Source organism: Haliotis asinina, chromosome 6 (assembly GCF_037392515.1).
Source record: "Haliotis asinina isolate JCU_RB_2024 chromosome 6, JCU_Hal_asi_v2, whole genome shotgun sequence".
Taxonomy (NCBI): domain Eukaryota; kingdom Metazoa; phylum Mollusca; class Gastropoda; order Lepetellida; family Haliotidae; genus Haliotis; species Haliotis asinina.
Genome location: NC_090285.1, coordinates 56,067,237 through 56,093,985, shown reverse-complemented (window position 1 = coordinate 56,093,985; position 26,749 = coordinate 56,067,237). Strand labels below are relative to the sequence as shown.

Sequence of the window (26,749 nt, the reverse complement as noted above, 5' to 3'; positions counted from 1 at the left end):
GAATATCCAACAGAGAGAGAGAGACTCACTGCACCATGTGAGCACTATAGACATATAAGGCCACATTCCTACTACCTGGTGTTGGCCATGATTGTGGGGTCACAGCCCCGGACCTTCACACCCTCGATGGGGCTAACATAGATGTTGTTGTACAACTCCTCCAGAGGAAGTTCCTGATCCGTCTTGGCCTTCTCTGTTGCTGCCTCTACTTCCTTCCTCACCTCAGAGTCCATTTTCTGCAATGACAACATTGCAGAAGGTGACCTCACTTACTTTTATTTACAAGTTGTTAACAAGCCTGTAGTCTTCATGAATATGTTTACAAAAGTGCAATGAAAGGTTTTAAAAGTTCCAATTTTAGTCAAAGTCAAACTTGTTGACTTGAAAATGCAAAAAATATTTTAATCACAATTAAAAAAATAGCAAAAGGCACCAGTACCAAGCTATGTGCAAAGTTTGCTGAAGAAATAGTGAACACGCTTAGAGTTCTGCACTGGAAAAAGGCATCAGTATACCATCAGATCTATCTATGTGTCAAGTTCGGTGAAGAATCATTGAATGGCTTTGTGAGTTCTGCTCCGGAAAAGAGTAATACCACCAATTTCAGTTGAAGTCAAACTTGTTGCCATGGAAACGCCAAAATATTTTATTCAGATTTCCAAAACTACCAAAAGGCACCAGCACACCAGCAGAGCTATCTAGCTTTCTGCAGAAATATTAAACGGTTGCAAAGTTATGCTCCGGAAAAGATAAATGTTCACGGACAGATGGAGCGCATTTTAATACGTTCCCACAAAATGCATTGCAGGCAATAACAGTGTTTGTTGTATTATGACAATTCAATGATTTTTTTCCTATTATGAGACAGTAAAGTGAGTGAGTGAGTTTAGTTTTACATCACACTCAGTAATATTCCAGCTATATGGCGGCAGTCTGTAAATACTGTAAATCATGAAATTTTGGCGCCACGATATTCTTGCGACTTGCCTCAAAACATAGTTTAGTTTGAGAGTTTCAAAGCTTACTTGCATCTGAATGTTCTAATTGACGTAAATCCAATCACATATGAAAGTTTGTCGCTAATCTTGAACTCAGTTCACTGGAGTACTTCCGCATGTATGCAATCAGTGATGTTTTCCTAAAACCAACACACGCTGCATAGGCCAGATAAGCTTAAAACAGTTCAAAGGGATAAAATTAAATGGAATGACTCTATTAAACTGGTGGACTAAAGAGCAAAGTATGAATAATGTGTCAAATTTTAAACAGACGTACACTTCAAAATTGAAAGACAATGTCATCGCAAAAGCTGTTGATCTCCAGATAAGTGTCATGAAACCTATCAAAGCCCGCTGGATGATCTCGGCCTTTCAAACAGTCTCTAAGGAAAAAGAATGAGTGTTGCGTGGTTGGCGCTTGTCTGGACAATCAGACGTACTGATTGATTGACTTTTGTTCAAGTATCATGTGAGTACGAGTAATGCTAGTAATTAGTCTTTCTTTACGTTGTTGTCATTGCTTAATTTATGTATTGTGTAGATCTGTTTTTCATTATATGAACTGGTGAGTAATAAGTGATGACAGGACACGTTGTTTGTTGATTATTTATTGCGTTCTACCAACAAATAGCGCCATGATATTTTTGCGAGCTCAAGTCATTCGAAATATTCGCAAAAATAGCATGCTCGCAAAAATTTCATGATTTACAGTATTTGAGTCCAGACCAAACAATACATGATTAACAGCATGAGCTTCAATGTGCACAATTGGAGCTGATGACAGCGAGCCTGACCATCCAGTCCTGTAAGTCGCCTCTCACAACAAGTATATTTGCAACATTCCAGCTATATGGTGGCAATCTGTAAATAACTGAGTCTGGACAAGACAGTGATCAGCAGCATGAGCGTCGATCTGCACAAATAGGAAATGATGAGATGTCAACCAAGTCAGCGAGTCTGATCACCCGATCCCATTAAGCGCCTCTTACGACAAGCATAGTCGCCTTTTGTGGCAAGCATGAGTTGCTGAAGAACTACCCCATTCCGAACTCAGTCACATGTAAATATTGTGTGTTCCTTAACTTCCTTTGAGTAATATATGTCACATGACACATAAGCAGGTGAACAATGTTAGCTCAGTAACTGAACTCTCCCCCTTTACACTGCTCTACCTTGAGTTCTTCCTCTGTGGCAAGACCTGAAGACAACAGTCTCTCCCTGAAGTTTGTGATGGGATCCTTTTTCCCTCTCAACTCCAGGGTCTCTAATCGGCCACGAAAACTGCAAGCAGAATTCCATTCTAAGTCTACCATGTTATTGAGTGAGTGAGTTGTTTTATGCCGCACTCAGTAATATTCCAACTATATAGCTGTCGTCTGGAAATAATCGAGTTTCCACCAGACAATCCAGAGATCAAGATGAACAACACTCTATACATTTGGCACCGATGACATGTGTCGACCAAGTCAGCAAGTCTGACCATCAGATCCCGATAGTAGCCTCTTACAACAAGCATAGGTTAATGAAGAAAAATTCTTATGTAGATCTTCATGGGTACCATGTCAGTGATTGAGAGAGTATGTTGGACTTGGTGTTACTTGAAACAGCATTCCAATAACATCACCATGACAACTTGATGTGGGATTAAAGCAAACAAAGATGCAGGCATACAATGTTTACAATTTTGGTCAAACCATGGTGCTACCAACCCTAGAAATATGTCTTCAACTGACAACCATACAATTTCTTGTGTACTAAAGGGACGCAACTCTGTATATAGAATTGCATGGGCTTATATCATGATCCCTCCAATATCATGATACAGGTACCATTTGTTGTATGCCCAATCACTTGATCAGCGTTACAACAAACTAGTAGCATTTCTGGAGTAAGTGAGAGAAAGAGTTTGCTCTTATGCCACATTCCAGTTACATGATGTGATGTATAACTAATCGAGTCTGGACCACACAATCCAGAATTCAACAGCAAGAGCATCGATCTACACAACTGGGATACAGTGACATGCATCAACCAAGTTTGTGAGTCTGACCATGCGAACCACCTTACTTTTACAACAGGCATGGGATGCAGAAGATAAGTTCTAACATAGGATGGATGCACATGGGTGGGTTTCTTGAGTGCAAGGACTCTGACGATAGACATCAATAAATAATATTTAAGCTTGACATAATCTCCAGCAGAAAACATTAAGCACTGCTCAATATTTCCGACTTAAGCAGACACCCTCAGCATCCCCAACACATCACCAAAAAGAAAACTGTCCATTATGACAGACATCTGTTACATGTGTATGACCCTAGCTGAGGACCAGAGAACTGTACCTGGTACGACGTTCACTCAATCTGTGGCCGCTGTATCTGTAGGTGACGGCTTCAATCAATATGGGGCCATTCTTCAGAGCATAATCCTTGGCAAACCTTGTTCCTTCTCTCAGAGCCAGGATATCCATACCACCAATCTGCATGAGGAAATACACAACCATCTGATTACATGGCTTGATTAAGCTTTCTTATTTGCACTGTGCAACCCAATATTGCAAAGTGCTACCTAGCTATCAATCTAACTTGTACCAGGTGAGTGGGTAAACCTCTGAATAAAACACTTAAAACATCCAATAGGATATTTCTTTCACTACATTTCACAATATATGAAGAGCAACTGGAATTGGTCTGTGAAACTAGGCTTTCATCTCAGGTTCCAACTGGTGCAATTAAGTGAACATCTCTTATAGTGGACCCTGGATTACCGTATGTTACACCTAGATCTTGCAACATCTATCTCTACACATTATCTATACGTGTCAAGGACACGTTAAAACAATCAAAAATCTTCAAATAAGATATATATGTTTGTTCAGCCTGCTACAAACTACACACGTACTAATGATATTAGGACGACATTTTGTTCACAAATGAGTCACGGAGTTTAGCTTTATGTCCTTTTCAACAATATTCCTGCAACATCACTGCAGCGGACACCAGAAATGGGCTAAAAAAACATTTTAATCATGTGGGGAATCAAACCCAGGTTTTTGGTGTGATGCGTGAATGCTTCAACCACTAGGCTACCCAACTGTCCCCTGTACGAAAATGGTTGAGTAATGGCCAGAATTGTCGTGATAACCACACTAAATATCAGGTTCGAATATCAAGACTAAATTCAGTTGTTGTCATTAGTGGGCACAGCAAAGAAAAGTTTCATCTGGACAACAAATGGTCGCTTAGAAGATCTTGCATTTTGAGAAAATGTAGGAGCATGATGATGATACAAAAGTCCAACTGAGGTTAAAAGAGGCATGTGCTGATTTCAATACACGTTTGAAAGCTATTTGAGGAAATTAAACATTTCTTCAACACACGAAGCTGCTTTAAAGCTTTTTCATGAGAATATTCAAAAACTTTGAAATCATGATTTACTGAACAAATATGACATGTTTGGGTGACATACAGATCAACTCACCCATAACCCTGGCACATAGTCTCCACGTGTGTAGAAGGCAGTGCTGGCCGAAGCCCTGCCCACGCTGGTGCCCATACCATAGCCATTGTTCTCACACACAAAGATGCAGGGCAGATTCCACAACTTGGCAATATTGAAGGTCTCAAACAGCTGGCCTTGATTGGCAGCACCGTCTCCATACAGTGCCACACAGACAGTGTTTTCACCGCGGTACTTGGAGGCAAATGCTATACCAGCTCCAAGGGGTACCTACAGGTTACAGAGGGTTCCCAGGTCATGGTGGCGTGCAGATGTAGAAACATGAATATGTAATACCATGTAATGTTTTTAATAAAATTGATATTTTAAACTTATCCTGACTCAGGCTTATCTCCTCCTTCTATGCTAAGATTTTGGAATGCTTGAAATCCTTTGAAGTTCCCGACTATTGAAGTGGATGTACAATCACACTTGCGAATGATTAGCCTCCCTGTGTTCCTGCCAATATCGGTCCCACTCTGGGTGAGTGTGATTGTACATCTGCTTCAAAAGAAGGGCACTTCAAGGCATTTCAAGTGTTCCACTATCTTGCATAGAGGGAGGAGATAGGCCTGAGTGAGGATAAGGAACAATAATCAGATTGTAGTGCTTGCTGTGGCTAAACAAAGATCTCTAAGGTTAAACAAAGACATCTACGGCTAAACTAAGTTCTGAGGGTATCTCATTGATGAAAATGTCAGAAGCACCTTAAAGAGACTAGGTTGCTTTTTCTATACAGTGTCAGGTATCTATATGAACATTTCACACTACTGCTGCCTGTTGGTTCCATATCAATACTGATGAAACATACCTGAGCTCCTACAATGCCGTTCCCACCATAGAAGTTGTGGCCGTACATGTGCATGGCACCGCCCTTGCCCTTGCCACAACCTGACACTCGTCCTGCACAATGAATACAATTTTAAACTTATCACCATAGTTTCAACAGGCACATTAATAACTACATGTCACTACTGTAACAAAACACATGTGAAACATACCCCATCTCCCTTCTTTGGTACGTATCAGACATGTGAAGCAAAGATTCTCACCACTGATAATGTGAATCATACTACATCACCATTCTTGTAGCTGTAACGGACATGTAAGCATTCCATATTTCGATTTTCATAGTAATAGCATAAACATGGAACATAGATTATTATCACCATTGTTAATGTGAAGGATACTGGATAACAATCCTCATAGTTCTAACATACATAATTATGAATATGAAGCAAAGATTATCACCATTCTCATAATCAGAACACACATGTGAAGCATTCCAAATCACCACTCACATAAAATGGACATGTGACGCATATGAGTACTATTACAACATACATGTATGTTTTCTCATTGACGATGTCATGAGACTGTATCAAAACAAGGATAATAAGATTCTTTATTTAGAAAACAGTGGGTAGCATTCCACAACAACCAGGGGAGATCACTCTGGGATGTTTTTTACAGTGATGCTATATGGTTACAACTCTTTATGATTATAGGGAACCTCTGTTGAAGTACATTTCACCACAGTGACTACCATAAAAAGTCTTACCTGTAAGCTCTGACAGCACACCCTGCACTGGTACTCCCCTAACGTAGGTCCAGCCATGAGCCCTGTAGGCTGTGATCACTGAGTCATCACTGGTAATGGCATTCTCCATACCCACACAAACAGCTTCCTGGAACAGAAAAAAGCCTTCAGAGATGGAAACAGAAAATAACTAATCGGTAGCACCACAATCCGTAAACTAACCTGCAACACACCCATACATTATGGGATATCACCTGATATCACCATGCGTTTACTTGTATAGGATAAGTAACACTAACAACATCTGATATCCTCACACATCTTACTTTAACGCATAAATAACACTGATAACATGTGACAACCCCATGCATCATACTGTAATTGATAAAGAACACTTATAGCAGTTGAAATCCTCATACATCCTCCTGTATTTGATAGGTAGTACTGATAACATGTGACATCCCATTCATCATACTGCAATTGATACAGAACACTTATAGCAGTTGATATCCTCATACATCCTCCTGTATTTGATAAGAAACACTGATAACATGGCATGGTGAAGCGTGGTCTTGTGCATGGAGCTTAGGTCGTAAATCAGTTGGACTTACGCAGTGTTGAGCGTGGACAATCTTTGGATGTGTGACCGTGTTTGGCAGCTTGACTCCTGAGGGTTTCTAGGACTTCGGTCCTGCCCCACAACAAAGCACATATGACACATGTGGTCTCAGCAGGCCTACCATACAAACGGTGAACAAATCATCAAGATTGAACTCTTACACACCAAAACAGAACAAAAATCACCAAAATAGGAAAACAAACATCCCAAACTGCAACAATACCCTCTAAAGCATACAAAATGGCAGTCATAGCATCCAAACATGGCAACCATAGCATCCTGAAACAGCAAAACTATTGTCAAACATGGCGGAGATGGGAGACGAACAGGCTTTGGTCAAAGATTTCTTTTTGGTCAATGATTTTTTTTTCGTCACCTGAGTCAAATCTTGCAAATTTGATAGCAAGATGTGGCACATCAAACCCCTATTGCATTAAGCTGCAAACCTATGTTCATACTTCTGTGTCAAGCTTGCGATTCTGCACATTTGGTCCCTCGCTCGACCGAATAGGGTTTGTTAAGAAAATATCAATGTTTTAGTGCATTCAATGTAAAAAGAATTTAAAAATCGGGCAACATTGCGTTCTCATCAGAGATGGAAACATGAACCTGCTCATAATTGCTACTGTGAATTGTGATCAGGAAGACTTTATCATTCTGCTATTTTATCATGTCCATTTTCTTCAAAGTATTCCATCCAAATATATTTTACATCATTTAGCAAAAAACCCTCTAAATAGATAGATAGATAGATAGATAGATAGATAGATAGATAGATAGATAGATAGATAGATAGATAGATAGATAGATAAAGCTTAAATTATGGTACAAACATGCATTCGTTTCTCTTCTGGTAGGTCTCAAGATGGTGCCATTAGTGAATTGAGTTTGCACCCCTTCATGGTTATAGTCAAAATGACACTCAGATATGCGATTCATATATAATGATCAACGTTTTAAACCACCAAAATATAATGTTCAATGTGACACAATGAATACTTTATTTACAAAATTAAGGAGAAACAGAAGCACAACACCTTGTCAACATCAAAGTACAAAACCTGTTTGATCGAATGAGGGACCAAATTATGCACAATCGTAAACCTGACACTGAGAAGTATGAACATAGGATTGAAGCTTAATACAATATGGGGTTGATGGGCACATCTCGATATCAAACATTCAAGATTAGACTCATGGTGACGGAAAAAACACTATTGACCAAAGCCTGTTCGTCTCCCCTCTCCGCCATCTTTCACTACATTAATGCTGCTTCGGGATGCTATGGTAGCTATTTTGTGGATGCTATGACTGCCATTTTGTACGCTTGGTGACCGTTCTTGGGTACTGCTGTGACTGATATGCATGTTTTGTTTCCATTTCAATCGAATAGTTTTCCGTTACAGAGCGTTTGTTTCGGTTTTAGAGGATATTGTTGCAGTTTTGGAAGATTATTTTCCTGTTTTGGTGATTATTGTTCTGTTTTGGTGTGTATGAGTTCAGTTTTGATGATTTGTTAGCCGTTTGTATGGTAGGCCTGCTTAGGCAAGTGAGTTTGTTCAAAGGTGCCTCTGTTCACCCAGCAGAAAGTGGATGCACGATGGGATAAGTCATGTAACTAACACCCTTCTAGTGCCTCACATGCAGCTTGGGTTAACCCAGAAATAATGTGTTAGTTCTTTGAGCATGCAGGGATAGAAATCTATTTGAAAACTCTACTAGCCATGAGGACTAGTGACTCTCACCAATATACTTGTGCTCACAAAATTTTGGTAGTCATCAAATTTCAAACATTAACAAACCCAAATATAAATTTGACTTAGTCAAACAGTGTTGGCAGCGGTGTTGTATCATAGCAAACAAACACACAAAATGTTTTGGCATAGGTTAATTTAGTCATGATAGATGGATATGATTGTGCAACATTAAACAAGGTAACGGATGGTTCATATCAAACTCAGTGCTCAGAGCCTAATGATACCATACTACAGAAAAATATTGGTTTGAATATTCTGTCATGGATACTAGCAGACTTGTCAGCCCATGGACAAAATTGACTTTTGAAAAGAGCAAAAACATATTTTTCCACCAGCTGAAGGTCTTACTGCTGTTCCTCTATGTCAGAATAAGCAGAACAATAATCTGAGACATCACCAGAGTGTTCATCATCATCTCCTCCAGTAACTGCTTCAGCATGGCCAACAGCCTCACTTACCTCTGGTTCATCACCAACAACTACATCATCAACATCATCAACAACATGAGCTGCAGCTCTGTCTGCTTGGCTCTAACAGATCCACTGAAAGATGACATCCTCTTGGCCTCCAGATGCCATGCCATCACATAGAGCTGTGGATTGAAATCATCAATGCCAGGGGTCTCAAGCTGCACAGATTTATAAATGAACATCAGTTACTTTTCTGTGAAAAAAGAGACCATGTTACGTCTCCCGACACTCAAAATCAACGCACATGTCATGTCCTAATCTATGTATGCAAGCCATGAGTACAACTTCAACTATCGGTTTTGGAAGGCTCATTGTTTTAGTTGTTTTTTTTCTATTTCCTCTCCGTCAACACTTTCAACAACTAGAGGCAACTAGAGGCTTTTACTGCCATGACATTGAGTCCCAAGATACTATGAGGTCATAGATGGAACCTATGTTTAGTACATGTCACAGCATGAATACAGAATACTGGACACCTTCTGCCGTCTCTGAAAACAAGCAAGTTGATGTTTGGTTAGGGTAAGGGATAGGGTTAGGGTTAGGTTTAGGTTCAGCTTTAGGTTCGGGTTTAGGATTTGCATTAGGGTTAAAGTGTGAGGTGATTTGTTTGATGGTGGGTATCGTTGGAAAGTCCTGAACACCAACAATGTCAATATAACCTCGCCAAGAGTAATTTCCCACTTGTAAGGAGCGATTTCATGGATAAAGATTATTTGTCACATCTTGCTAAAAGGATCGTGATTGGTCAACATCAGGCGAGTGACCTAAGGCAGCACTTCATATTACAGCCATTGATACTGTCCTTGTAAACGAAAAGCTGTAGAGTCAGACGAAAGTTTCCAAAATCACCACCTACACATATGTTATGGCACTTGGTGCATGTATCATGCTAGATTATGACCTGTGACAAGGAAGTTTTAAGCATTTATTTTAGCACTGAACATCATGTCCGAGCGTCAAGTTCAAGATGACAAGGGTGGAGATTATATTACATGATCGCCAAATAAGGATGGAAATAGGAACTTATAATGTATGCTTAACAACTTTCATGAGTACTGTTGTTGATCTTGTTGTTCTCCAGTTTATTCAGTTTGTATTATTATTTCCACATAATATATGTGGCCGAGGATAGTGGTTTCAATAGCATTTTAGAGTGGGGTTGGTAGGGTGTGTGTGTTTGGAAAACCCGTCTCCGATTGACCAATACTTAACTTTTTCAACACCTGTCAACCAGAGGCATATACTGCCATGGCACCGAGTTCCCAGACACTCTAAGGTCATAGGTGAAACCTATGTTTATCAAATTGAGTGAGTGAGTGAGTGAGTTTTAGTTTTACGTCGCACTCAGCAATATTACAGCTATATGGCGGCGGTCTGTAAATAATCGAGTCTGGACCAGACAATCCAGTGATCAACAACATGAGCATCGATCTGCGTAATTGGGAACCGATGACATGTGTCAACCAAGTCAGATTGCCTGACCACCCGATCCTGTTAGTCGCCTCTTACAACAAGCTGAGTCGCCTTTAATGGCAAGCATGGGTTGCTGAAGGCCTATCCTACCCTGGGACCTTCATGAGTCCTTTGTTTATCAAAGAAAACGTCAGCTCATAATCATTATCACTACTACATATCATACAACATTTGAAAGGTCTAATCCTACTGTTTATGCAACAAATATTCAAGTTATTTTTTATCATAGTATTCACTTAATACGACTACAACTTAAATAAGTTATGTTTAAAGAAAATGCAGGCTTACACATTTTTATGTCCACGAAGGAAGAGAAAACTGGGGTGATTTTTTCCCATTTGTGATGTCATGATATCCTCTTCACTTTTTTCTTTCATATTTTCATTTTGACGCAATCAGAAAATTATTATAAACGGATTTCTGAAATAACATGGGTGGTCATGTAGTTCCCGATATCAGTGGCACTCCGCTTGGTAACGCAATACAACAGCGTGAAATACCTCTGTTTTCGAAGCTTTGTATGAATAATGAGTGAGCCTATTCGCTTGATGGCAGGTATCATTCGAAAGGTCTCAATATCAACAATATCACTGTACCCTTGCCAAGAGTATTTTCACAGTTGTAAGAAGCGATTGTATTGGATAAAGACTGGTTTCTATTGACGCTTTATCACCTCAGTCTGCATTAAGGATCGTGACAGGTAAAAATCAGACACGTCACCCGAGTCAGACAATCAGATAAAAGCAATGGATACTGTCCTCATAAACGAAAACCTGTAGATTCTGATGGAAGTTTTGGGTATAATCATGCTATTCTGAACGTGCTACACAAACAAATCACCACCTACACGAACATCCTGGAACTTAGAGGACGTATCGTGCTAGGTTATGGCCCGTGACAAGAAAGCTCTATGCATTTATTTTAGCATCAAACATCTTGTCCGAGCACGAAGTTCAAAGCAATGAAAGCCTGGATTTCACATGATTTACATTACATGATCGCACAAGAAAGATGGAAATTGTAAACTATAATGTTTCTTTGACTTTTATGAGTACTGTTGTTGAGTTCATTCTTCAGTTTATTTGATTTGTTTAATTCTATCCTCTAAACATCGTTAATTTGCTCACTGAGAACTCTGATGTGGTCCCGTTGCCGAAGCATGTGAGCGAGAATAGTTTTTTTCAATAACATTGCAAACAATTGTTTATAACTCTTATGCTGTCGATGATATATGGTCATCTGAAATGTGATAAGTGTTGACAGGCATTATGAAGAGTGATATATTTGAGAAATGAATGACATGTAAGTTAGGTTCCTAAAATTATATATCGTTATGATGTGACTCCCTGGTCGATTTTTCAGCTCATGGTGTCTGGGGACTGGTGATGTCCTGGCCGATTTTTTGGCCTACGGTGCTGAATGGGTTAAAATAGCAGCCAATCACACAATCCAATACACATACATTTGGCAGCTTATTGTGTTAAAATGGATGAGTAAACACACACACACACACACACACACACACACCATGAAAACATTATCAAGATTTTGTGGTTACTTTTTGATGAAGATTTAAAATGACAATGTTCGTAATAGGTTAGGTCCACATGTGAAAATAACAGAGACATCATCGATGAGCCCGAATGTCTGATTTAACAAGACATTAGTTGGTCATTTGAAAATGCTAAGACCGGAGGACGATGACAATTTGAAACCCTTAAAATTGTACTGGCTCCGCGGAGTAGTACTGTTATGTTTTGGTAGTCCTCTGGGAGATTTACTAGCCTTGGGCTAACAGACTTGCGTATATTTTGAACCCTGGCATGCACAAGTGTGTGGAAAAGGAGCGTCATAAACGTCTATTCATATTTATTATTTATAGCGTGTGATATCCTCATGTATTATCCTTTAATTGATAAATAACACTAATAACTATTGATATCCCCGCTGTTATGACATGATCAACACACAAAGGTCTAAAGACCTGTGCTCACCTGGCCTGAATAGAGGTGACAAAACCCTCGAATGTTTTTAGATTTGTACAGGTTTTCAGCTGATGACTCCATTGTGCGAATTGTTTGCATCTGTCGGTACATCTTGAGACCATCCTCTCGGGAAAGTGTGACAGTTGTAGCTGGCCCTTGCTCCAGTTTGTGCAGCTTGTATGACTGAAGACAATAGGGTGTAAAGATACAGATACAGGGAGACTGCTTTTTAACAGAAGTACACATGCTTCCGCTTTTTGGAGATAAATTACAACCCTTAATCATTTGGAGGTTTTGTTTATTTCTAACAGTGAAAATGTGATATTGTTGGGGAGAGAGAATAACAGAAAGACAGATGATGAGCTGTTGTCCATGACAAAAAGCTTTCTTTGCTATAAGACATATCTATCTGCTCAAGCTAAGTACACAAGCTATTGAGTTCGATGATGTATCTAACGTTACTGTCACAGTGACATATTTGCTGCTGCCTGCTTACCTCCACCTCGAAGGTGGCCTCAGATGCAGTGCCATAACTGGATCCTCGAAGAACACCAAACAGCCACTGAAACCCAAGCAACCATGCTGTCAAGCCTATATGTTTGATTGGCGGATCGGCTCTTTGCACCTTATGACAAATGGTAAACTCCGGGTCTGGAGACATAGCACGTATGTCCCCGACCCATCTATCAGATGTGACAGTGACCAAAAATGCCATCTTCAAACTTAAAGGTCACATGCAACGTAAAACACAACTTTGCAGATTGCTATACGCCATGAACAAAATGAACTGATTTATGACTCGTGCACCAGAGTCCTGTCTCTGCCGCATTATGTAATTAGACAGGTGTGATACTTGCACACATGATAATGTTTTTATGTCTGTGGGTTGCAAACAAACTACATCCATTTTTCTCGGATGACTCTTGTCAGTTTCAAGTCCTGCTTTGTACTTGGACGAATGACAGTTTCTACGCAGTAGTTCACCATCTCTACTGAGATGATTTTTGATTGGATCATCGATAATCTACAATCTCTACATGGGCTCCCTGACTGGATCGAACGGAAATTCAGATAACATTTATTTACAAAACCCAACATCTCTATATACATTCTATATGGATAACAACTTCTTCTAGCGTAAACGATTTTGTTTGACAATGGTATGTGAATCCATACTGAAACGACACATCAAGTACAAAAAAAAGAACTTGTTATCCATAAAGAAACTTACGTTCTTGTTACTCACCATACTTCTAAAATGTCCATCGAACAGATAGTCTTTCTGTACAGACAATGAGTCCTCCGTGTATCAGCAAATGAACCAGCCAATTAGAAGCTGTCGTTATCTCTGAGTGCACAGCCACCTGCTATGACTGGGTTCAGTCTCCCGAGGACGTCGTTTCGAGGGAAGTAAGCCCAAGTACAAAATATTGCCCTATCGAATCGCGATTGTACGCTTATAATTTTGTTTATTTCTTTTTTTACAAGCAGCAATGTATATTATATGTCATGAATAAATGATAATTGTGTTTTGATTATGTTTGATTTTTTGATTGCACGTGACCTTTAACAGCTGAACCGACAATTTAAACAAGTCGTAAAAGAGAGGACTGGACATCCAATCTACTATATATGGCAGGTTCCAATGACGGCATGCATGTTGGATGACTGTAGCAATCTGTCCACGCCTGCTAAAAAACGCTGCACCAAAGGGTGTTGCCCTAAAAGAGCACTATCTGCGGGAATGTGGGAACGCTCAAAATATGGCGTAGCATAGCCATGAATAGATGACACTCCCAAGCCGGCTCCTAAACTCTAATACGACTACAGTCGAATAAATGGGATTGAGATCCCTCTATTTCCACACCAGCGTGCATAACAGGCCCATCTATCCTCACCCTGTACATTAGTCAAATCCCTCTGCAAAGCAGAATTGTGTCCGAAACTGGTGCATGAATTCTGCTCACTTCGAGGCGATCCCGGACAGTGGCCAAGCCACCCACTGAATCCTGGGATCTGGGTGTGGCTGACCGTTCTGATATAGTAGGTTCGGTCGCCAAGGTAGTAGTGCAGGTTGCGTATTACCGGAAACCAGTGTTGGGACGACCACAGAGGTGTTAGAAGCACAAGTAGCCACACTGGTTGGGTGGCTAGCTGCGAAAGGGCCCTGGAGATCAGTGGTATCGTGGGAACGCCCTATCTCGGATCCAGGATCCGTGAACAAAACAGTGGTTCGTCAGCCCAGAGGCAAACTGATCCAAATGGACAAACCCACACAACAGGATGTAGGTCACTGCTATTTGGTTGTCCATCTCTAGACGAACCGCACGGATCTAAACCTGCACAACGAAACGTTCGAATACCAACCGGACTGCTCTCAATTCCAGCAGAGTTACCTCGTTCACGGACCAAAGGTCGGAAACTGTGGGGTTTCCCAAGACACACATTCCTCCCCCAACCTGTTAGGGAAGCGTCTGAATCGTGAGCATCGGCACCGTGGTCTCCAAATGAAAACCCTGGAATGGATTCCTGGTGTCGGTCCACCATCGTTAGTGCGGGATTAACCACTCCGGAGTTCTTAGAATGGTCTCGTAACTTTCCAAATGAGACTGGTCGCAACATCAGACGTGCATGCCACACTACATCCACCGTCGCCGCCATGTTGCTGAGCAACTGAAACCACGTTTGGGGGACTGAAGAAAGTGTAACACACAACCCTGGACTTTGGGAATGCAGTCTCGAGACACAGGGACTAGTTCCTGCTGTGTCTCGAATCTTGCCCCCAAGAAAACCAGACCTTGAGTGGAACCAGTTCTGATTTGAGTTTGAACTGTGTGAGAATATCCATCTCCGTCTGTCTGGATTCTCTGTTCATGTGGGTGGCGAGAGCTCTGAATAGCGTCATCCAGATACGAGTAGCAAAAGTTGCCCCGGCCCTTGTGACCTGAGCTGGTATGGGCATATAAGTTTGGTGAACACCCTTGGCACCGTGGAGATGCCGAAGGGGAGCACACGAAACTGATAACACTTCCCGTCGAACAAGTGAGTGAGTTATATGACAGCGGCATGTAAATAATTGAGTCTGACTAAAAGATCCTGTGCTCAACAACATGAGCATCGAACTGCACAATTGGGATTAGTACCCACTGGGTACCTTTTCGACGAGGTCATGTTTTCAATCTTACACCGGTTGATCTCCGGACAGCAGAACTTAGACGCAAGATCCACACTACAACGTACGTATAAATGCGCGAGGGTCACTTGCCGATCACAACCAACAAATTAATTGATACCGAAAAGCTCTATTTCATATGCTGGAATGCTATATTTTCAAAGCCACCACTCGCGGCACCAGTTAGCTGAGAGCCGCGATGCGGTCCTACACAGTCAAAACATGACCCTGCATCGCGGCCGAGAGCACCATGCACCTTCATAAATCCTATTCAGATTCTAGCGGCCGATTACCCCTCGCATTTTTTGGAGATTTTTAAAATATACTTCCCGTGGGTTTTTGACTGAAAAGTCGATATGGATCTACTCCCAGATAACTTCCCAACACATACACGTAACTGTCATGTTTTTATGATCATACGTTTAAATATTAATAGGCATGTTACCCGTAAACTTCGTGTTTCAAAGAGAGCGAGCTGACATGTTGACATGCTATGCGCATGCGCCAAATTTCTATAGTCTGTATCGAAAGACGTTCGATCTTTATTAGTGGTACGCAAAACTCACCCTGGTCTCCTGTTAAGCGCGCTCGTACTTCATCTGTTTTTATGTCATGGTTTAAAGCTTTTCTTTGCAGAGAGGATTCCATTCACATCCAAATGAAAAAGATGTTTAGGTGGGATCAAGCACATTTATTTTTGTACAACGTAGTGCTCAGGGCACTTAATGGAGCACGATCTTGTCGTTTTCACTATGCATTTTCACTTCGACACATGTCCGAGAATTTCAAACATTCTCCAAATTTACATTCCTGTGTTATTAACAAAATCTAAGCAGACCTATGTGTAAGATAAGAATGTTATTACTAGTATTAGTTTTTACACTTATAAATAATATTTTGCCGGATAATATGAATGTTTGAAATTTCCTGAAGCCATGTTGCATAGACACTGACGTACAATAAAGTATGCTAGTGTAAAACGACGTCACCAATTTGTTGTCTTCACAGTCTGTGTACGAGATGTATTTTCGCTGAATGAAACAGACTGCAGTTAGGTAGTACTATGGAGAGAATTTGATCATGTTTGTGTAGACGTATTGCTTGATGCAAGGTAATTTGAATTCAGACGTCATTACATTTTTCTTTTAACCATAAATAAATGAGGGTGTTCATTTAGTTTTAGTACCAGAATTATTTACTGTCCACTTTATAAGGTTGTGAACCCGTAAAGATCCGAGATAGATTTGATTTTCAGCATCACATGTCTGTCGCAAGAGGCGACTAACGGAATCGGATGGTCAGTCTCGCTGACTTTGTCCACACATATCATCGTATTTCATTTGCGATGTTCACGCTGTTGATCTCTGGATTGTGTGGTCCAAGCTCGATTATTTACAGACCGGCGCCAAATAGCTGGAATATTGCTGAGTGCAGCTTAAAACTAAACTCACTCAATTATACTTGGTTGTTCCTCAATGATTTTACATGTGTAGGTTTAAATAAAATATGAATGGTATTTTCAGTTTGAGCTTTGCAAAAGAATACAGAGAAACTACAATTTTAATTTGAACGTCTTCATCTGTTGTCAGCATCCTAATTTCTGTGAATAATAAGGTGTTGTATTCATCTTAGCTTTGTCTTCTTCGTTGCTATTACCTACTGACCTTATCGAATTAACTTTCGATATTTATGTATCAGTATCATTTTGCCGTTTTGATCAACTAATTTGTGTCTATTTCCGCCCTTTAAACACCGTCCTCTAAGGAACGACATAAATTAATCTCCATCCTCCCCACTGTAGTATGGAGTTCTGAGGTTACATATATATGGATTTAATGGTTTTCCTAATATACAATCACATGATACAGATTCAGTTTCCACATATTTTTTATGGATTTGATCATATGTTTTCCAAGAAAAATACTTGAAAGGATATGTTAGTACAACAGACTGGTACAATGTTTCACTGTAGGAAAGTTATTAGTATTTCTTATTAACACACATTCATAAGAAATTATCCTGGTTATGAAATTTATATTACATACATGTTATATGACGTATATCTTATTATGGACAAAGGCGTTTAATGACTCTAGGTGTGCGTTCGTTAATAACTTTACAAAACAAAAACTAATCGAACAATGTAAAACCGTGTAATTTTCGTGTAGACATTGAAACCCTTGGTAAACTACTCGGTTGTTTATCTGTCAGGACATTCAAATGGTGAGTGATTGATAACTACACTGGCAATATTTCAGCCATATGGTGACTAAAACAATTCATATATTGAACCCGTGGAAGCGATTTGAACGTGTCAAACAAAAATCAAGCTTTATGTAATCTCAGATTTGTTCTTTTATATGTAAGAAGTGAGGGCCGGTGAGATTTGTCATCTTCTAACGACTCTTAAAGACAGATAAAGTTATATTATAGAAAGGGCAGGAATAGAACTAGATTATAACTGACAGAGAATTAAATTAAAATGAAAAAAAAAATACGAAAAGGATACGCACCAACTAAAGGTAGATCACCGGGTATCTCGGTGACTTACAGTAATTTGACTACCTGCATGGACCCTATCTGGATTTACATGATCCTTTTACCGCTGGCGATTGTAGTCAGATCTAGTCATATTTGGAAACCACAAAAATCATACGTTTAAAAAATCTGGTAAGTTTGCATTTACTTTGAATGTTGCCAGAATTAAGTTAGTGAGGTAGTAACTGTCTCCGGACAATACTTTTACACTACTTTCAGGACAGAGCCGCGAACAATCTCAGTTGCTAATTTAAACTACCAATTACAAAAGAAAAAATATATCTAACAACAACAACAACCCCACCACCCCCTACCCCCCACCGGTAAAACAGCTTTGTATGCAATTAAGCGAGTTATGTGAGATATATACTAACCGACATACCGATTTACCGATGTTATCTTAAACCGGCGTTGTCTGATGCTTAAAATATGTGACTAATGTTGGTTTGCATTTTCAGTAATTTCATTACGATTCAGCATTAGGCTGGATCTCTGTTAATATTGATGCAACATTAGTCAGAATACGTCTACATGTACACATAATCAAGAGAATTCGAGAATCCATGAACTAACTCCTAGGTACATAAGGCCATCCATTTAGCTGTTACCTCCTTTCTCAAGTATGGTTACATAATTTCTTATAATTTGTGATACTACCAAAACGTATTCGGCTATAACGTGAATTTTTGCATTGAAACAGATTGCCTTGTGCGTGTATCCTTTCTGTCGTCCCTTGACGTCAGAGGTAAATCAAGTCTCGTCAACAATCCGCTGTTGAGTATTGAACACATAAAGTTTTTACATAGGAATACACATCCATGTCATGATTCCAATGAAAGATTCCAAATGAAAAATCTTCGCACTGTAAACGGAGAAATTTATTGGTTTTCAACGTATATTACAAAATTGCGCACTACATTTAACTAGGTCTACTTTCCAAATCACGTAGAGCGCGAAACAGGAGACTTCAAATTTCCATCATCGGATAGGAAATGTAATACTGTACATAGCTGAGTTACCGCCGTAGTTCGATCCAGAGCAGCACAGACACAATTCTCGTACAACGTCAATTATTTTGATCCTCAGATGAAATAAAAGTCGGAATCCAGTAGGTTATGTCTTCTATGTTATTACCACAGAAATCTGCTTGATCCCTGGAACACAACTTCTGCATTAATGTGAATGGAATCCTCTCTGCAAAGAAAAGCTATAAATCATGACACAAAAACAGATAAATACGTTATACATGAGAGTGATTGTAACCTATAAGTACGAGCGCGCGAAACAGGAGACGAGAGTGAGTTTTGCGTACCACTAATGAAGAACGTCTCCCGATACAGACTATAGAAATTTGGCGCATGCGAATAGCATGTCAACATGTCAGCTCGCTATGGTTGAAACACTAAGTTTACGGGCAACATGCCCATTAATACATAAACATATGTTCATAAAAACATGACAGTTACGTGTATGTGTAGGGAAATTATCTGGGAGTAGATCAATATCGACTTTTCAGTCAAAAACCCACGGGAAGTATATTTTAAAAATCTCAAAAAATACGAGGGGTCATCGGCCGCTAGAATCTGAATAGGATTTATGAAGGCGGTGTTCTCGGCCGCGATGCAGGGTCATGTTTTGACTGTATAGGACCGCATCGCGGCTTTCGGCTAGGCACCAGTGTGACCACATCATACACACAGGTGTTACCGGTCTTCGCTCATAAGAGAAACAAGTGCATATAAAATATATACAAATAACAGACTAAGTGTATAGTTGTACCTGTTGGTTAATATGATGTATTTGTTTCCTTATCCTTGATATCGATTAATGTGACGGAAAATGAAGCAATTGTCGATTGCGATCGCTCCGGGGACTCCAAGCCGCCATGACACTTTGGAGTGACGTCACCTATTTTCACTCACCTCATTGGTTGGTTATTTATGTCACGCTCTGGCCTGCAGAGGGGTATCCCACCACGAAGTGAAACAGAATCGAAGTTGCACATGAGCTATACATATCACATGTGAAAATGACACGTCTAAAGCTGTTTAATACACAGTTTACTAAGCAATAGTTTATGTCTTAGTGAGTTCTGTTTAAAAAATCATATATTTGGCAAATTGTTTCGATAACTCGATTTTTTGTATCAATGCCCAGCGTTTTGTTGCTTGAGTTGCAGCTGTACGATGTTTGTTTGCAAGCAAGCTCCGGGTGACGTCACATAACGTAAATTCTCCTTGACTTCATGATTCACAACGGCTGAGCGAAAACAGGGCATGGGTGAAAATGAGTAAATTTAGTTATAAATTTCGTTAGCCGTGAGCCGCGATCATGTGGCGAAAAAATTGAAGTAAATAATCATTCACGTTGGTATTTCTGAATGAACCATCGCTGTTTTTCGTAGCTAAGATACACAGCCTTCACTACGCTGTTAATGTAGAGAAAGCTGTGTATCTTAGCTATGTTTTTCGGTGGGTATAGTTTGAAAAAAGAACATAACAAAAACACATGTACATAATGAAACACTTAACGCCATATATTGATAATAATATTCGAAGAAACCTCTAATCCGATGGCCCAGCTTGTGTTTTTTAAAAATTACTTTTGTTATTTCCATTTTTATTTTCCCACTCTACAACATATATATAAGTGTAAGTGTATTTGTGGCCTAGGTGATTTATTACTGTTGTGTAAATATTTTAGGAACATGTTTTAATCTATTTAGTTTCTCTTTCTTCAAGTACCCGTACAAGCTAGATCCCATAAGCAGCATAGTCACAATAGTTCATAATAGGTTCACCCAGCACTTATATAACTAAAAACTTCACAATAGCCACGTTCAATCTAATGCCAAGCGCATTGCGTTGCCAGCTCTTTTCCTGTCTCTTCATGATGTCAGTCACACAGCCCACAGTTCAACTTTCTTTTTCATCAAGCAGTTGTCAAATGATACTTTGACAAGTCAGAGGTCCAGTACATATTTTGCTCAGCAAATAGTTTGTTTTTGTGTGGACCGAGCGGCTGATGACTTTACCCCTACTTATGTATAAGGTCAGTGTATGTGTTGCCCTCATATTTATGTATATATAGGTATGTCTGTGTATAGTTCTCTATGAATTAAATGCGTTAAGTTAATACATCTATTTCTCTGCTGAACCAACAAATTAACTCGCAAATTAGAGTGTGTTATTGACTAACAGTTCTTAATTAGTTTATAAGTATAATTAAATGTTCACATATTCTACCCGTTTTGAAGGTGATATAAATTCTCTGTTAATCCATGAGCGTATGTCCCAGAGCTCCAGATAAGGCACGTATTTGCGTATTTTACTCAGTAAAAATCACATTTACTCAATTAATGACAAATCTGGGAGTACAAAAACGCGTCCGAATCACCTAAAACCCAATAGGTGTATAATATCTTGCGTACGTTACTGAATTAACCGAACTGGCTAGCGAATGATGCGTCGTGGCGCACAAACTCTACAACAGCATTAGGTAATGGTAGGCGATGCCTATATACACACACACTGTTACAGCACAAGCCACTGTCAGGGGTTTACTTAAATTAGTCACATGACTTCCATGTTGAGTATTTAGAAAGGCTACCAAATGTTTGGCAATGTGGCAATGCCTAAAAACGTTTAGTCTATTGAGATGCGTTTATAGTTTTATATTTAGAAGAATTAAGTACTCAGTAAGGATAAGATGGTCTGTGTAAAAGTACTCAATTCCTTTATCTACAAAAAGCTAGTTACTCCTAAAAATGCAATTACTCATACATAAACAGACATGGGAGTAAATAAATAAATACCCTATAGTTTTATTGCCATTTTTCCTGGTGGCTCATCGTTGTGTAACATGTGTAGCAGATCCTGATTGGACACTGACAACTGAATCAACTGCCACACAAGTTATCTGCACATAGTGTATATGTTGGCTATAGATATTTGTCGATAGTAATGTAATCTGCAGAAGTTCATCTCTACAGTTTAACTGTAGCTGCTGTTCCCTTTCTATATTAATCATGTATACATATGTAATTCAAACATTATAAAGAGTTCCGCCCACACGCCCCTCTTTTTACATAGAATATTTCCACCTTCCCCGGTGTAATATTCCAACACTGAGTGATTGTTGTTTATACCTGTTCGAGTTTATTGAATGTATACTTAGGATCGGGTAAGCATGTCAGTACGTAATTTTGGCTTTAGATTGGGGTGGGAGGTATGGGTGGAACTACTTACCCAAAGGTATCGTGATATGGCTGGTGCAGTTAATTTATCAAATGTATGTTAAAAGTATTTTTTATATAATATTTACCGAACTGGAGACTGAGTAGTAAACCTTGTTTACTCAATAAAAATAAAGCACTTATTGTCAGCTCATAACCCAGCAGCTGTTCTGCGTTATTCTTCCAACCCAAAACTATAAAAATTTACATACAGGAAGTCTTAATTCTGGCACTCTGCATATGACTAATACAATCCTATGTATAAAAGTATGCATAATTTTAGTCTCTATGGAAATGAAGGTTACAGATAGGACATTCATCGTGTACAAAGGCAGAAGATTTCATATCTAAAAAATGTACATGTGTTTCCGCTTACAGACAGGCATTTCTGATCACCAGTAGATCATGTACACAGAAAACAATAACATAGATAATACAATATAAAAAGAGAAGTACGTGCTTTCCATTTCTATCGGAGAGAATTTTTTTTACTTCCAATTTTCTTCGCTATCTACAACGTATATAGTACAATCACATACATACACAAACACACACACATGCAGGCATACATACATGTATACACACATAAATACATATATACACACATACATATACACATGCATCCATCCATACATGCATACACGTATACACACACAGAGAGACACACACACAGACACATAACTAGACACATACCTAGACGCATACATACACGCACACATAGATACACTAATACATAGACACTAACCTAAACGTATACATACATACATACATACATATATACATACATACATACACACATACATACATACACATACATACACACATACATACATACATACACATACATACACACATACATACATACATACATACATACACATACATACACACATACATACACACATACACATACATACATACATACATACATACATACATACATACATACATATATACATACATACATACACATACATACACACATACATACATACATACATACACATACATACACACATACATACATACATACACATACATACACACATACATACATGCACATACATACACACATACACATACATACATACATACATACATACATACATACATACATACATACATACATACACATACATACATACATACACATACATACATACATACATACATACAACTACTTGCCTACATGCACACATGGATAGATACAGTCATACATACATACATGGACACACACACATGCACACACACACACACGAACACATTCACACACACATAGATACATACACATACACACATGCATACATGCATACACAATGCACACATGCACAGACATAAATAAAATACATACATACATACATACATACATACATACATACATACATACATACATACATACACAATGCACACATACACATATATAAACCGGATGCATACATACATGCATGCACACACACATGCACACACACATGCACACACACATGCACACACACACATGAACACATTCACACAAACATATAGACGCACATAGATACATTCATATACACATACACACACATGGATACAGGCATACATGCATACATGCATACACAATGCACACATACACAGACATAAATCAAATACATACAAACATACATACATATGCATGCATGCATACATACAGACAGACAGACAGATACATACATACATACATGCAGAGTGCACACAGAGACTAATACACATGCATAACCAGATAAATGCTTACATGCATGCATGCATGCATGCATACATACATACATCAAACATACATACATACATACATACAGAATGCACACATACAGACTGCACACACAGACTAATACACAGGCATAACCAGATAAATGCTTACATACATACATACATACATACATACATGCATACATACATACATACATACATACATACATACACAGATATAAACCGGATGCACACACACATGCACGCACACACACATGCACACACACACACATGCACACACACATGTACACATTCACACAAACATATAGACGCACATAGATACATTCATATACACATACACACACATGGATACATGCATACATGCATACACAATGCACACATACACAGACAAAAATCAAATACATACAAACATACATACATATGCATGTATGCATGCATACAGACAGACAGACAGACAGACAGACACACACATGCATACATACATACATACATACATACATACATACATACATACATACATACATACATACATGCAGAGTGCACACACAGACTAATACACATGCATAACCAGATAAATGCTTACATACATGCATGCATACATACATACACAATGCACACATGCATGCATACATACATACACACACACACACACACACACACGCGCACATACATACATACATACATACATACATACATACATACATACATACATACATACATACATACATACATACATACATACGTTGAAAACGTATGAATCCATCTCAGTATACTGAACCAAATTTTCAAAAAATTAGTACATTTAATATGAAATTTCTGTCCCCGGAGTCAAAGGCTTTTTTTCAAAATCGATAAGGACCAAGAAACCGATGACTTGATATGGCTCTTTGTGTTCCATTATGTCGTATATCATTCTAGTAACTTCCCCAATATATCTGCCTGGCACAAACCCTTTTGATCCTCATTAATTATCATCTGAAGTTTCTTCTTAATTCTGTCAGCTATTACTGCTGAAGATAGCTTGTAAGATGTGTTTAGTAGTGAGATAGGTCTCCAGTTTTCAAGAACATTTTGGGTTTATTTTCTTTAGGAATGCAGCCTATAAGGTCTTGCTTCTGTGGAACTGACAGTGATTCCTTTTCATATGCAAACTTTAAGCGTTTATGTCATTCCAAAAATTAATTAATAAACTCTGTTGTAAACCCATCTGCCACTGGACTTTTATCGTTCTTCACTGTTTTTTAACGCCTCTAAAGTATCATTTACCGTAGTTTGCCTTCTACAGAGATTTCATCAGATAGCTTTGGTACTTCATAATTGCCAGTGAGCCTACTCAAGTCTACCTGAGTACAGTTTTCGTTTTTATAAAGTTTTCTATAAAAGTGTGTTTCTTCTAGTATATCATCTTGTTTAGATAAGGTGTTTCCGTACATTTTTGTCTGATTTCATTTGTGATTTGTTTAGAAAGTTTCCAATTCCAAGCATAGGAAGTATCTGCTAGGTTTCTCCCCTTGTCCAGTCCACTTTGCTTTTTATCTTATAAAAGCGTCTTTAGTTTTCTGATTTTCTAAGTCTTCAAGTTCTGTTTTCATGTCATCAATAGAATCCAGTTTGTGGTCATCTCGCGTCGTCTGCTTGAAGGATCAGATCGTCTTCTGGGGAAAGCTAACAATCTGGAGTTGCGTCCCTTGAATAAAATGTCCCCGCGACGCTACCCAGGCATGTTCAACAGAACGAGCATTCGTTAAGCGAGCACGCGCGTACACGCGAACTGCTGTTGATCGGTTATTGTCCTCACGATAACCCAGTGACAACTCGCAGCAGTTCTTAATTGTTTCTTTCGTGACATGCCGCCGAGAGACAGGTTCTTATAATGAAAATATCAAATAGCAATTATCCACTTTTTTCGTAACCTGTTTCGAAGATGAGTCAATGCCAAAGTATGTCTCAATTGTGAGATTTTTTAATACTTCATTATTACTTAACTTCCGGATTTCAATTGTCAATAAACTTCTAGCTGATGACACCGGCTAGCATCCACTCTACCAATGAAACTGCTTGTGCACTCCGATTGTGCAGGTCCTTCCACGACAGCACTAGCAATGCTATCACCAGAAAAACCAGAACGCTGAATTCAGCTCGCTTTGGGATACATTATAAAGTGAATATCTTAATTTCAAGACCATTAAATAACGTTGAAGATGGCTTATCTCTCTGTTGTTAGAACTTTTGCAAACGATACTGATGTCTTAGCTTAGTGTTCGCATTTATGTCTGACGTCACTGACCACACTGGGTAATAAGGCAGGGAGCAGAATTTTTTCGCAAAGCAGAAAGTTTTGTCACCAGACAATGCAAGGTCGTCAAGACATTTTGTTATGCATACTTGCAACTGAAACGAGAGGGTGCTAATCGAATGAAACAAAGCGGAAGCAATGCGCATGGTGAAAGACATATATGTAACACATTTGGGAAAAGCTAGCCAGGAGAATGTACGTGTCACCATGATCTTCGCCGTGGGTCATGATGTGCACGACAACAGCGGGCGCTGAACTACATATCTATGCATTTAATCCACATGTGAAGCGTCTTTCACTCTAAACACTCACATTTCTTGAACCACCTGCCGCTGTGGCAAGTCGGGTGGATAGGACTATCATTTTCTGGAGATATCACCGGTAATAGTGACAAAATATGTAACCGGACAGATGGGCAACAGCGTCCTTCAGTTCCAAGGTCGACAAGTACAC

The 26,749-nt window shown here is 39.1% G+C and overlaps 1 protein-coding gene across 1 annotated transcript; it reads right to left on the bottom strand.

Moving 5' to 3' along the window:
* LOC137286469 (pyruvate dehydrogenase E1 component subunit alpha, mitochondrial-like) lies at positions 1-26,749 on the bottom strand. The gene is made up of 9 exons (XM_067818358.1): positions 26,609-26,749; positions 12,837-12,902; positions 12,350-12,523; positions 6,058-6,184; positions 5,308-5,399; positions 4,479-4,727; positions 3,341-3,477; positions 2,171-2,279; positions 1-236 (listed from the first exon to the last, which is right to left on the bottom strand). The coding sequence occupies exons 1-9, from the start codon at positions 26,657-26,659 to the stop codon at positions 72-74; spliced, it is 1,170 nt and encodes a 389-aa protein (XP_067674459.1). The 5' UTR covers positions 26,660-26,749; the 3' UTR covers positions 1-71.

Coding starts and splice junctions, on each gene's coding strand:
- LOC137286469 (XM_067818358.1), bottom strand. CDS start 26,659: ATGATAGTCCTATCCACCCGACTTGCCACAGCGGCAGGTGGTTCAAGA. Junction 6,185..12,349: donor GTCACCTCTATTCAGGCCAG/GTGAGCACAGGT, acceptor TTTCTGTTCCAG/GAAGCTGTTTGTGTGGGTAT. Junction 3,478..4,478: donor ACTATGTGCCAGGGTTATGG/GTGAGTTGATCT, acceptor TTCCTCATGCAG/ATTGGTGGTATGGATATCCT.